General features: G+C 46.1%; 1 protein-coding gene across 3 annotated transcripts in view; it reads right to left on the bottom strand.

Annotated features, from left to right (window-relative positions):
* SCAF8 (SR-related CTD associated factor 8) overlaps window positions 1-14,699 on the bottom strand; it is a 1,507,655-nt gene that overhangs the window by 674,540 nt on the left and 818,416 nt on the right. For all 3 annotated transcript variants that reach the window (XR_011203719.1, XM_069234634.1, XM_069234635.1), the window contains exon 19: window positions 1,981-2,055. Coding sequence is in view for 2 of the 3 variants with exons in the window: in XM_069234634.1 (XP_069090735.1) it covers window positions 1,981-2,055 (75 nt within the window). In the remaining variant the exon portion in view is untranslated. The remainder of the gene's footprint in view (window positions 1-1,980; window positions 2,056-14,699) is intronic.

Raw genomic sequence — 14,699 nt, 5'->3', positions numbered from 1 at the left:
GACAGTATTGAGGATCATCTATAATCGCTTGTTCTAAAGAGAGCTTACTTCAGTGATTGAGCCATTGGCTAATTGGAAAAAGGTGTTTCTGAAAATCACCCGGATACAATTCCAAAGGATAGATGTAAAAATACCTGAGGACTAACAAGCACAGAAAAACAATCTGACAAAAATGTGGAATTAGAAATATCTCTTAGCAGAGCTCGAGAGTGACTTCCTTTTACATAAATAGAAGCCTTTACAGGGAAAGGATTTAAGTGTAATCTCACTTGAGTGGCTCAAGTTTTGGTCTTTTCTAATGAGAAGCTTGGGCTACAAATGACTAGAGGTTTCCATCTCAATTAGTAGATAAGTATCTATGAAAGGCTGAAGGATGTAAAATATTTAGTTTCTCGAAATCGAATGGCTGTTTGCAAATAGTCACTCTCAAAGCTGAAGTCCAACAAAAAGAAATTAGCACATTTACATGTATGTACTTTATATCCTATTGCATAAATAAGAATTTCTCATTCTTTGTACTGTCACTAGCAAAACTGTATTAAAAAAAAAAAAAAAAAAAAAAAAAAACAGAGCATTCCATCGCATCAACTCTCTTCATTCCTGCAGCTCAGCGAAAATATCAGAAATGTATTAACCTCAACCCATGAAAAACGAAGATGAATGACTTACCTTCTGAAGTAAACCTAGACTTCTGTATTCTTAAGCTTGCTGCCAGATTCAGTGCTTACTAATTTCCACAAAGTTTATTTCTGTCTACATCAATCCTATTAACAGGGTCATGAAACGAACCTTCTGGCCTCAAGCACATCATGCGTAACTGAGCGAGTCAGAGATATAAGCAGCACTGGCTGATAGAGCTCAATCAGTAGGTCATGTTCTGCAGTGAAATTATTCATTTTCCAGTGTCAAAATTTGAGGTTTGTATCCAAGCTTAGGGCACTTTATTCTCTCACAGTTTTAGGAGTTGCTTTCCTGGTTATGAAGAGTCCAAATTAAGTATCCACCCTATTGTATACACCACCAGTTCTTAACCTGTGGTCAGAGGACTCAATGAGGCCTACTCATAGATCCATGTCTGTTAATTTTTACATCTAGCCTTTCTAAGTGTACACTTAATTAACCCGCTATTTATTTTTCTAAATGATATACATATATAAAAAGGCAGCATGTAAACATTTTGCACTTTAAAATGCTTTGTAAATGTGAAGGAATCTTAAAATTGGTATCCCTAATTTGATTGTGAGAGTGGCCTCAATTAAAGCACTAGCACTCGTTGTACAAAAAGAGGATGTTCAGGAGCTTCTTTTAGAAGATACTTGGTCTGTGTGAAGCATACTTGTTTATGTGGTTTTGAGGTATTTTTTTTAAGGTTCAGATCGTAAAAACTGCTGTGTCCGGTGTCCATTGCTTCCAATAGTGATTTACTAGGGGTTCACAAAAGCCAGAATGTTCATAACCAGTGGCATAGTCATTTTTCATGGAAAGGAGCAGGACTATTGTCTGTACTCTTCCATTAAGCTCACTTCAGAACCTTTTTATCAGTTACAGCGTTCACTGCAATCACTTTTCTTACATAGTGATTTGCAGAGCATTTATGTGTGAGCGCTAAAGGAGAATAAGCAGGGCCTGCAGCAACAAGAGCATTAAAAATTGTGACTAAGCTTCAAAAAAATCTATATGGCATTAAGCAGGAAAACAGACTACATCCTAATACAACATCTAACAAGGCTTTCTAAACAGGAATGGCTACTCCTGCTTCACCCCCTCTTTTAGAACTGTAAGATCACCATATTCTGTTAATTCCATGAGAATTTAGTAAAAGTTAGTTCTACCTCCACTCAAATCAAACAAGCAGGCAGAATGACAGTATAACACCTTATTGTTGTCTACTATATCCAATGACATATATCTAATTAAAACTAATTTGAAATATTAACATTTCACTGTCCTTTGAATACGTAATTACAAATGATATCTTACGGGCTGTAACAGTAGGCGGTGGAATAGCTGGGGGTGGAATGACAGCAGGTGGTGGGATTGGAGGAGCCATGTATCCTAGAAGGGGAGAAAAGAAAAACCTTCACTACCATGAACATTGAGAGGCACTTTAATGAAAATAACATTGCACAGAAACCGTACATGTTTTCTTTCAGTTAGCGTTTTGCTTCTAACATGGTGTAGGAAGTTGGTCTGTATGCACTATTTCAAAGTAAGGCATAGTATGCACAGAGTCCAAGGGTTCCCCTTAGAGGTAAGATAGTGGCAAAAAGAGATAATTCTAATGCTCTATTTTGTGGTAGTGTGGTCGAGCAGTAGGCTTATCAGAGGGTAGTGTTAAGCATTTGTTGTACACACACAGGCAATAAATGAGGACCACACACTCAGAGACAATTCTAGGCCAATAGGTTTTTTTATAGAAAAATATATTTTCTTAGTTTATTTTAAGAACCACAGGTTCAAGATTTACAAGTAATACTTCAAATGAAAGGTATTTCATGTAGGAACTTTGAATTAGCAAAACAGCATATACAGTTTTCACATAAATGACATATAGCTATTTTAAAACTAGACACTTAGTGCAATTTTCAACAGTTCCTGGGGGAGTAAGAGTTTGTTAGTTTTTGCAGGTAAGTAAACCACCTACGGGGTTCAAGTTTGGGCCAATAGGTTTTTGTATAGAAAAGTATATTTTCTTAGTTTATTTTAAGAACCACAGGTTCAAGATTTACAAGTAATACTTCAAATGAAAGGTATTTCATGTAGGAACTTTGAATTAGCAAAACAGCATATACAGTTTTCACATAAATGACATAGCTATTTTAAAACTAGACACTTAGTGCAATTTTCAACAGTTCCTGGGGGAGTAAGAGTTTGTTAGTTTTTGCAGGTAAGTAAACCACCTACGGGGTTCAAGTTTGGGTCCAAGGTAGCCCACCGTTGGGGGTTCAGAGCAACCCCAAAGTTACCACACCAGCAGCACAGGGCCGGTCAGGTGCAGAGGTCAAAGTGGTGCCCAAAACACATAGGCTTCACTGGAGAAGGGGGTGCCCCGGTTCCAGTCTGCCAGCAGGTAAGTACCCGTGTCTTCGGAGGGCAGACCAGGGGGGTTTTGTAGGGCACCGGGGGGGACACAAGTCAGCACAGAAAGTACACCCTCAGCGGCACGGGGGCGGACGGGTGCAGTGTGCAAACAAGCGTTGGGTTCGTAATAGAAATCAATGGGAGACCAAGGGGTCTCTTCAGCAATGCAGGCAGGCAAGGGGGAGGGGGTCTCCTCGGGGTAGCCACCACCTGGGCAAGGGAGAGGGCCACCTGGGGGGTCGCTCCTGCACTGGAGGTCGGATCCTTCAGGTCCTGGGGGCTGCGGATGCAGAGTCTTTACCAGGCGTCGGGTCTTTGAAGCAGGCAGTCGCGGTCAGGGGAGCCTCGGGATTCCCTTTGCAGGCGTCGCTGTGGGGGCTCAGGGGGGTCAACTCTGGCTACTGTCTCGTAGTCGCCGGGGAGTCCTCCCTGTGGTGTTTGTTCTCCACAAGTCAAGCCGGGGGTTTCGGGTGCAGAGTGCAAAGTCTCACGCTTCCGGCAGGAAACGTGTGTTGGTTCAAAGTTGCTTCTTTGTTGCAAAGTTGCAGTCTTTGGGGAACAGAGCCGCTCTCCTCTGGAGTTCTTGGTCCTTCTAGATGCAGGGTAGTCCTCTGAGGCTTCAGAGGTTGCTGGACCCTGGGAACGCGTCGCTGGAGCAGTGTCTTTAGAAGTGGGGAGACAGGCCGGTAGAGCTGGGGCCAAAGCAGTTGGTGTCTCCGTCTTCTCTGCAGGTTTTTCAGTTCAGCAGTCCTCTTCTTCTTAGGTTGCAGGAATCTAGTTTCCTAGGTTCTGGGGAGCCCCTAAATACTGAATTTAGGGGTGTTTAGGTCTGGGAGGGCAGTAGCCGATGGCTACTGTCCTTGAGGGTGGCTACACCCTCTTTGTGCCGCCTCCCTGAGGGGAGGGGGGCACATCCCTAATCCTATTGGGGGAATCCTCCATCTGCAAGATGGAGGATTTCTAAAAGTCAGAGTCACCTCAGCTCAGGACACCTTAGGGGCTATCTTGACTGGCCAGTGACTCCTCCTTGTTTTTCTCATTATCTCTCCTGGACTTGCCGCCAAAAGTGGGGGCCGTGCCCAGGGGGCGGGCATCTCCACTAGCTGGAGTGCCCTGGGGCATTGTAACACGAAGCCTGAGCCTTTGAGGCTCACTGCTAGGTGTTACAGTTCCTGCAGGGGGGAGGTGTGAAGCACCTCCACCCAGAGCAGGCTTTTGTTTCTGTCCTCAGACAGCACAAAGGCCCTCACCACATAGTGTCAGAAACTCGTCTCTCAGCAGCAGGCTGGCACAGACCAGTCAGTCCTGCACTGAACAATTGGGTAAAATACAGGGAGCGTCTCTAAGATGCCCTCTGTGTGCATTTTTTTTTAAATCCAACACTGGCATCAGTGTGGGTTTATTATTCTGAGAAGTTTGATACCAAACTTCCCAGTATTCAGTGTAGCCATTATGGAGCTGTGGAGTTCGTTTTTGACAGACTCCCAGACCATATACTCTTATGGCTACCCTGCACTTACAATGTTTAAGGTTTTGCTTAGACACTGTAGGGGCATAGTGCTCATGCACCTATGCCCTCACCTGTGGTATAGTGAACCCTGCCTTAGGGCTGTAAGGCCTGCTAGAGGGGTGACTTACCTATGCCATAGGCAGTGTGAGGTTGGCATGGCACCCTGAGGGGAGTGCCATGTCGACTTAGTCGTTTTCTCCCCACCAGCACACACAAGCTGGCAAGCAGTGTGTCTGTGCTGAGTGAGGGGTCCCTAAGGTGGCATAAGACATGCTGCAGCCCTTAGAGACCTTCCCTGGCATCAGGGCCCTGGGTACCAGTTACAAGGGACTTACCTGGGTGCCAGGGTTGTGCCAATTGTGGAGACAATGCTACATTTTAGGTGAAAGAACATTGGTGCTGGGGCCTGGTTAGCAGGGCCCCAGCACACTTCTCAGTCAAGTCAGCATCAGTATCAGGCAAAAAGTGGGGGGTAATTGCAACAGGGAGCCATTTCCTTACACATGGCAATATGTAATTTGCCAAATGTTCTATCCTGAAAACTTGATAATTTGGGGAATTGTTTTCTGGTGAATATTCTACAGGCAGAACTGCAAACAAATCTTCTATAAAAGTTTGTTAATTTTGAGAAAAGTTCCTGCATGAGTGTCACACCCAGTGGCCTCCAAATCTTATCACCAACCACAGCTACCTATCTACCAGGTGTTGTCAACACTCAAGGTTGACACATCATCCACTTCAAAGGGGATGACTGGGTAGTATTGCGACGGAGGGTAAACAATGACAGTATACTGGAAAGTAGTTTTTTTCCTTGCTCTTTCATTCTACTCTTCCTTGAATACGTGAGAAGAATATAAAGCAATCAGATCAAGCATAACGTCTAAGTATAAAAGAGACCTCTACTATATAGCCAAGTGTGTAATGTTTACTAAAGCATGTGAATTGGCTTTCTTTGTTTTTGGGGAATGAGCATGACATTTACAATTATGAGCGTGACCTCCTATAAGTTTATTTAAGCTTGAAATACAGGATACTAGGCACCTGGTAATAGTGACTTTTGCCAATCTGCTGTCTACCATAGGTAATGCACAAATGGTTAGCACAAATGATAGGAAACTCTAAAATATTTTGTTAGAGAGCTTATAACCCTAGAAACAAATAGTTGGAGATGTTTCGCCTGCATATGTGGTGAGACTGTCAGAGTTTTCCACCACAAACATCATGAAAACCAAGTAAAAGGTTACTTATAAGTGAGAGCTTGAAGTTTGCTGATTATTGCCATGGAAGTGATGCCCTCTAAAGCAGCCTTTCAGTCAAGCAAATGTATGCTGCACAAAGTCATAGATTCAACTACTTTGTGTTTGAGAGACTAGGTTATTATTTCAGTAACACAAACTCGGGTTTACTAAAGGGCTGGTAAAGTTTATTGGGCCAAGGATATCCCAAGCACACTATACAGACATGCGCCCCTGCCTCAAGTGACCAGTTGCATTCACATCTAGTAGCCTAACATCTATTTTGGCCCTTCTGTCATGCTAATCTAGTGTGCATGAAGAGGCCTAGGCTTCTCACTGACTATGTGACATTCTGCACCCATCCTCTGGCTTGGTGGATCGAACCAAGCGTGCTCTCACTGTCCACAGCAGAGTACGGTCCTTGTCCTGAGTATACAAGAACAAGTTTCCTTATTTTCGAGAATTATATGTTTGGTGGATACTTTATCTAAACACAAATTCCTTATCTTGTAAATTCACAGAAGGTTGCAACTTGGCCTGGAACACGAAAAATATATGGCTGTGCAACGGTAGGTGGTGCCAGACGACTCTGCATTGAGGCAGTTTTAATCTGGAAGTGACAAACTGATCAAGATGGAAGCTCTACCAAAGCACGTTGATGTCAGTTTCTTTCATAAACTCCTGTGTGTCCTGAGATGCCAAGTTCATCTGCAGATTAAAGAAAATCAGTGTACAAATAACTAGAGTGTTTTTTTTTTTTTTTTAGATCAGACCATACCAAGAAACGGAGAGGTGGGAGGGTGGTGAACTCTGCAGTTATAGTATCAACTCGAGAGCTTTATCGACGATAAGTCACTCATTCTTCTGATGGATACTCCTAACTGAAGATTCCTCCCCTTGTGTAGAGATACCAAAGCAGTAGATCCCAGAGTGGCTTTGCCACCCTTGCATGACGTGATCATGCCTCCCCTTGGAGGACTGAGTGCTGCTAAATGTGCACTAAAGAAGTTTTTACAGTTGTTGCTGAAGGGCCAAAAGATTGAGAGGAATGCTGTCTCTGCTGGACAGGCAGTTGTCTGCTGGGTGCATGACCTCAATAGTCCATGAAGTCTGTTGTACAGGTGCTGGGGCTGGTGATATGCAAGGGCCCTGTGCATACTCCCAAAAAAACAATTGTTGTTGGGGATTATCAGACTGGAGCTGAGATGGTCAGAGAATGTGCCATGGCTTGGTTTTGTTTAAAATGTTTTGCAGCAAAGTGTTGTTTCGCCAAACAGGTAGGAGCTGTTCAAAAGGCATGCCTATTAATGACACCTAGATGTCCCTGGAGACGCCAAAGCACACATGCAAGTTCTCCTAGCTTGCCTAAACAATCTATAGTGTCTAGGTCAGCCCAGATGACTAATGTGGCCGCATCCAGACCGCCTAGAATGATTTGGGCTACAGAGGTAATATCCTACCTACCATGTCCCAAAATGGGTGGGTATAACACCCCAATATGCAGATCATATTAACTTGCCTTAGGACAAGCCTGGGTGAGGAAATTATAAATTTGCCAAAACTTTTCAACTTCTAGTCGTGCGGAGTCGTTAGAAGAGCATTAGAATTTATTTTACTCTTAGGCACCTGTACAACCAAGCTCTCTGGCATGGGATATTGGGTCAAAAAATGAGTCATCTGGAGTAGGCTGATAGTGGTTTCCTTGAGGGCCAAAGCAAGACTTCCCCCAAGTGCCTAAAAGTGTAAGAGTAAAGGCTTCATTAAAGGGTAAAAAGTTCATATGGCACCTGGCCAGGCTGCAGAAAGTCTGTAATAATGTTCATTTAAACCTCCATAGCCAGGAGGTGAAGATCAAGGACTTCAGCATCCCTTCTAACTACTGTCGTAAAGGAACTACTCTCCTGTGTACCTGGTCTAGGGAGGAGGATTGGCAACACAGTGTTGGGAGAGGTGTCCAGTCCACTGGCCTTCTGTAGTTCATTGTACCATTTGTTTGCACCAAAATGGGGGCTAAGTTTGCACCCTCTATTTACATCTTAATATTGCTGGCTCAGATCAGAGTCTGAGCCAAAAAAGCAAGTTTGATGTTGGTGTGCAGCTGTGCAGTGGTATTGAATCCGAGACTATTGGGTTCAGTATGTGCTGTGGCATGTCAAATCTGGATGTGACCTTGGTCGAGGTCAAGCCAAAGCCAGCTCGAAGACAGACAGAATGATGGGTGAGAGGTCCTCCCCCGGTTCTGGTCCATCAAACTTCAAACTAGTGAGGCACAACCATGAAGACGAAAGCAATTTCTGCTATGTTGATTCATCTGCTTATTATCTGATTTGAGAAAATATTGCTTTCATCAATAATTCCCAAGAGGTGTAGGTTAAATCTGCCACACAGTGATTTTTAGCCTGCCCCTTCAAAGGTTCACCCCCTCATAAATGGGGTCTTTTGTTAAGAACAGTGACATTTCTTGAGGAGTCTGTCTCACTTTGGAGGGCTTCGCACACAGCTCCATCACACTGCAGGCCTGAACAAGTTACGTAAGTAGCCTGGAGAGTGCTGCGTGTGCTCCAAATATTGAAAAAAAATGAGGAGCATGTATAAGATGATTTAAATGTATGCTGAACTGTGCAACTTCTCTTGCTAAAACCTTGTGAAAGTTATCTTCCTAACAGGAAAAGTCCTGAATGGAGATGGAAGTTACAGACTTTTTCCTAAAATAAAAACAAATAAAAATAAATAAAAAACACTGTTGCTACTCTTAATTCTGGCTGTCTGCAAGCTGCAAGGAACGAGATTACCTTATAGGAGTAAATATGTTGTACTCCTGCTATCCCGTTCAGGGACTACAATGTCTTCTTAGTGAACTAAGGACAATTTACTTACATTTGGTAACGCTCTTTCTGGTACATTCTAACAGCACATCCCTCACCTTCTGAATTTTCCACAGACGTCAGACTGAATCCACAAACTTTTCAGTAGTACCTCGGTTCGCTGGTCGGTGATGCACCGCAGCTCCGACCTGCTGAAGTTCTGCTCTGGAAATGACTTGCATGGCCTACATAGTTATCACTCCCAGGTGCTGACTTTAGTTGCTTTTGAGACAGTCCAGGCTCCCAGAATCAGAGTCCCTACAAGCAAACTGGTGTGACTAGTGTGCAGTTTCTTAGACTTAGGAACTTCTAAATGAATAGAGTCCAATTCAGAGAACAGAGATGATGGGAGGGTCGGTGAGGAATATGCAGCTAGATAAGAGCTTCTCTCTGACAGACGATTACTGAAATCAAGTCACTTGTTCTGCTTATAAAGCCTTTTAGCCGCAGACTCCTCAACTTTTGAATATATAAATAGACCAAAGCAGTTACTATTTGGAGGAGGGCCTGTGAATAAACTCAAACTAAAAAGCCCTACTTGACTAAATGGGCAAAATGTCCCTCTTGGCAAGCCTGACAGTCCAGGCAATAATGCTTTGTGAACGTATGGAGGGACACTTACGCATTTCCATGACATGTCTAGGACAGGAGCTCTGCTAGCACAATGGTAGCAGCTTTGGTCCTGGTAGAATGAGCACAGGCCTTTCACAGGATACTTTTTAGCAGACCTTTATGGAGAGCACGATCCTCCTAGAGGAGCATACAGATCGGAGGACAGATGCTCAAGCCCAGTAGTTCTGGATACGTTACTCTCCATGCCCAATCCAAAGCCACTGGGACGACTTGGGCCTGGTCAGTCCTGATCTTTTTGAAAGCTCAGGACAGGAGTGGTACTGAGAACAAGGAATAAAGGAGTCCAGAGATCCTCCCCAGGTGGAACATGTAACTGAGCAAAAGACACCTTGGAAACCCCCAACACAGAAGTGCTGACATTGTGCATTCTCAACAGTGGCTAACAGATCAAGCCAAGGTTCTCCCTATTCATGGAAAAGACCATGCACCACCTCTGGGTTTAATTGTCACACATGACTGGCTAGGTGCCGACAGCTGAGCTCATGCGCCCTGGCATTCAACAACCCTGTCTGGAGGTTCACTATCAGGAAAATGCCTTCGATATCGACCACTTCCGAAGGCGCAAGGCCTCCTGGCTTTCAACACCAAGGGGATGGCCCTCAGATCCAGAAGAATAATACAAAGCCAGGATTCCAGTGAAGACCAGAGGATTCTGATCTCCACTTCTCCCAGCTGGTTGTCCAAATTCAAAAGTCATGTATCGGTCACCAATGTCAGCTCCGGGTGAAGTAGGGAGAAGGGTCTGCCGATGACCAAATTAAGGTCCAGTAACTCCAATGCAGGCCTTTTCGTGGTTACTGAAGTCCCCTTGATGTTGTGTAGGAGGCTGGACTGGCTTGTAGTGAGTACCTAGGGGTACTTGCACCTTGCACCAGGCCCAGTTATCCCTTATTAGTGTAAAGGGTGTCTAGCAGCATAGGCTGATAGATAATGGTAGCTTAGCAGAGCAGCTTAGGCTGAACTAGGAGACGAGTGAAGCTCCTACAGTACCACTTGGTGTCATATGCACAATATCATAAGAAAACACAATACACAGATATACTAAAAATAAAGGTACTTTATTTTTATGACAATATGCCAAAAGTATCTCAGTGAGTACCCTCAGTAGGAGGATAGCAAATATACACAAGATATATGTACACAATACCAAAATATGCAGTAATAGTATTAGAAAACAGTGCAAACAATGTATAGTTACAATAGGATGCAATGGAGACACATAGGGATAGGGGCAACACAAACCATATACTCCAAAAGTGGAATGCGAACCACGAATGGACCCCAAACCTATGGGACCTTGTAGAGGGTCGCTGGGACTATTAGAAAATAGTAAGGGTTAGAAAAATAGCCCACCCCAAGACCCTGAAAAGTGAGTGCAAAGTGCACTAAAGTTCCCCAAAGGACATAGAAGTCGTGATAGGGGAATTCTGCAGGAAAGACACAAACCAACAATGCAACAACAATGGATTTCCAGTCGAGGGTACCTGTGGAACAAGGGGACCAAGTCCAAAAGTCACAAGCAAGTCGGAGATGGGCAGATGCCCAGGAAATGCCAGCTGTGGGTGCAAAGATGCTGCTACTGGACAGTAGAAGCGTAGGTTTCTGCAAGAACGACAAGGGCTAGAGACTTCCCCTTTGGAGGACGAATCCCTCACGCCGTGGAGAGTCGTGCAGAAGTGTTTACCCGCCGAAAGACCGCCAACAAGCCTTGCTAGCTGCAAATCGTGCAGCTGGTGTTTTTGGATGCTGCTGTGGCCCAGGATGTCGCAAATTGCGTCAGGGGACAGAGGGGACGTTGAGCAAGACAAGGAGCCCTCTCAGCAGCATGCAGCACCCGGAGAAGTGCCAGAAACAGGCACTACGAGGATGCGTGAAACGGTGCTCACCCGAAGTCGCACAAAGGAGTCCCACGTCGCCGGAGAACAACTTAGGAGGTCGTGCAATGCAGGTTAGAGTGCCGTGGACAAGGCTGGACTGTGCACAAAGGATTTCCGCCGGAAGTGCACGGAGGCCGGAGTAGCTGCAAAAGTCGCCGTTCCCAGCAATGCAGTCTGGCGTGGGGAGGCAAGGACTTACCTCCACCAAACTTGGACTGAAGAGTCACTGGACTGTGGGAGTCACTTGGACAGAGTTGCTGGATTCAAGGGACCTTGCTCGTCGTGCTGAGAGGAGACCCAAGGTACTGGTGATGCAGTTCTTTGGTGCCTGCGGTCGCAGGGGGACGATTCCGTCGACCCACGGGAGATTTCTTCGGAGCTTCTAGTGCAGAGAGGAGGCAGACTACCCCCACAGCATGCACCACCAGGAAAGCAGTCGAGAAGGCGGCTGGATCAGCGTTACAGAGTTGCAGTAGTCGACTTTGCTACTATGTTGCAGTTTTGCAGGCTTCCAGCGCGGTCAGCAGTCGATTCCTTGGCAGAAGGTGAAGAGAGAGATGCAGAGGAACTCGGATGAGCTCTTGCATTCGTTATCTAAGGAATCCCAAGAGACAGAGACCCTAAATAGCCAGAAAAGAGGGTTTGGCTACCTAGGAGAGAGGATAGGCTAGCAACACCTGAAGGAGCCTATCAGGAGGAGTCTCTGACGTCACCTGATGGCACTGGCCACTCAGAGCAGTCCAGTGTGCCAGCAGCACCTCTGTTTCCAAGATGGCAGAGGTCTGGAGCACACTGGAGGAGCTCTGGGCACCTCCCAGGGGAGGTACAGGTCAGGGGAGTGGTCACTCCCCTTTCCTTTGTCCAGTTTCGCGCCAGAGCAGGGCTAAGGGGTCCCTGAAACGGTGTAGACTGGCTTATGCAGAAATGGGCACCAAATGTGCCTATGAAAGCATTTCCAGAGGCTGGGGGAGGCTACTCCTCCCCTGCCTTCACACCATTTTCCAAAGGGAGAGGGTGTAACACCCTCTCTCAGAGGAAGTCCTTTGTTCTGCCATCCTGGGCCAGGCCTGGCTGGACCCCAGGAGTGCAGATGCCTGTCTGAGGGATTGGCAGCAGCAGCAGCTGCAGTGAAACCCCGGGAAAGGCAGTTTGGCAGTACCAGGGTCTGTGCTACAGACCACTGGGATCATGGGATTGTGCCAACTATGCCAGGATGGTATAGAGGGGGCAATTCCATGATCAGAGACATATTACATTGCCATATTCGGAGTTACCATTGTGAAGCTACATATAGGTAGTGACCTATATGTAGTGCACGCGTGTAATGGTGTCCCCGCACTCACAAAGTCCGGGGAATTGGCCCTGAACAATGTGGGGGCACCTTGGCTAGTGCCAGGGTGCCCACACACTAAGTAACTTAGCACCCAACCTTTACCAGGTAAAGGTTAGACATATAGGTGACTTATAAGTTACTTAAGTGCAGTGTAAAATGGCTGTGAAATAACGTGGACGTTATTTCACTCAGGCTGCAATGGCAGGCCTGTGTAAGAATTGTCAGAGCTCCCTATGGGTGGCAAAAGAAATGCTGCAGCCCATAGGGATCTCCTGGAACCCCAATACCCTGGGTACCTCAGTACCATATACTAGGGAATTATAAGGGTGTTCCAGTAAGCCAATGTAAATTGGTAAAATTGGTCACTAGCCTGTTAGTGACAATTTGAAAGAAATGAGAGAGCATAACCACTGAGGTTCTGATTAGCAGAGCATCAGTGAGACAGTTAGTCATAACACAGGTAACACATTCAGGCACACTTATGAGCACTGGGGCCCTGACTAGCAGGGTCCCAGTGACACATACAACTAAAACAACATATATACAGTGAAAAATGGGGGTAACATGCCAGGCAAGATGGTACTTTCCTACATGTTGGGTCCCCTGAGACTTCAAGTCCCACTAGAAAACCCACAAATGCCACCCGATGTGCTCGACCAGCAGGATGCCATCAATCCCAGCAGCCTCAGAGTCAACCTCAGTATAATGCAGGATCAAGGTTAAATATCAGCCTGAATGTCCTGGACTTCCTTTGCTGGAGGAAAGGTACGAAATGTCTAGAATAGATCTGATCTACAGGAGCGTCTCATAAGGAGTAATGTGAACCCAAAGATGACTGGAGGTTCACCAATGTTTGGAGGTGGTTGATGACTACCTGGAGAGAGACCACCTTTAACAGCTAGTCGTTGAGGTAGGGGAAGCCTGGCACCTGATGGGCACTGGTGAGACCAAAGGAGAGCCCAGCAAACTGAAAATGCTGCATCCTGCTGAGGAGGTTGGCAAAACTGTTGTGTTTGTGGGAGGTGTTCCGCTAACTGAATGATGTTGTGTTCAGTGCCAAATTGTCTCTGAAAGACTAGATAAATGTAGAGAATGTGTCCACCCTCCCCTCCACCCACTAGAAGCATTTGTAATTCATGTTATCAACAGACAGCAACTCTAGACAGTTGATGTGCAAGTTCCGATGAGTGTGGTCCCAAAGACTCTGGACTGTGAGATTCTGGAGATGAGCACCCAACCGGGTTCAGAAAAGGCTGTCCCTTTAGAAGATTGGTTTTGTTCCACCACTGCAGAAAGCGATAGGTGCAGCTGTCTACCAACACTATATTGAACTGCAGGTAGTGCGAAAGGGTCTACAGGACGGATTGTATGAAAGAAGGTGTCCTGCAAGCCCAACACGATCATCAAGTCTCTGCAGTTAAGAGCAGGCAAGACCTTGGCTAGTGTGAGCATCTGTAGTTCCTTCAGGTCCTGGGGCCTGCGGGTGCAGTGTTGGTTCCAGGCATCGGGTCCCTTGTTACAGGCAGTCGCGGTCAGGGGGAGCCTCTGGATTCCCTCTGCAGGCGTCGTCTCTGGTTACTCACGGGCTCGCAGTCGACGGGGAGTCCTCCCTGAGGTGTTTGTTCTCTGGATCTCGAGCCGGGGGCGTCGGGTGCAGAGTGTGAAGTCTCACGCTTCCGGCGGGAAACGTGAAGTCTTTGGAAGTTGCTTCTTTGTTGCAAAGAAGTAGCTGGTTTTGAACAGGCCCGCTGTTCACAGGAGTTTCTTGGTCCTTTAGTCCAGGGCAGTCCTCTGAGGCTTCAGAGGTCGCTAGTCCCTGTCGGATGCGTCGCTGGAGCAGGTTTTCGAAGTTGGAGACAGGCAGGTAGGGCTGGGGCCAAAGCAGTTGTCTTCCTCCTTCTCTGCAGGCTTGTAGGTCAGCAGTCCTTCTTGTTTCTTCAGGTTGCAGGAATCTGATTTCCTGGGATCTGGGGAGCCCCTAAATACTGAATTTAGGGGTGTGTTTAGGTCTAGGAGGGCAGTAGCCAATGGCTACTGTCCTTGAGGGTGGCTACACCCTCTTTGTGCCTCCTCCCTGTGGGGAGGGGGGGGCACATCCCTAATCCTATTGGGGGCATCTTCCAAACTCAAGATGGAGCATTTTTCAAAGCAGGGGTCACCTCAGCT

The sequence above is a fragment of the Pleurodeles waltl genome, chromosome 5 (assembly GCF_031143425.1).
Source record: "Pleurodeles waltl isolate 20211129_DDA chromosome 5, aPleWal1.hap1.20221129, whole genome shotgun sequence".
Lineage (NCBI taxonomy): Eukaryota > Metazoa > Chordata > Amphibia > Caudata > Salamandridae > Pleurodeles > Pleurodeles waltl.
The sequence above is the reverse complement of the archived record's forward strand: the minus strand, read 5'-3'. Positions and strand labels throughout refer to the sequence as shown.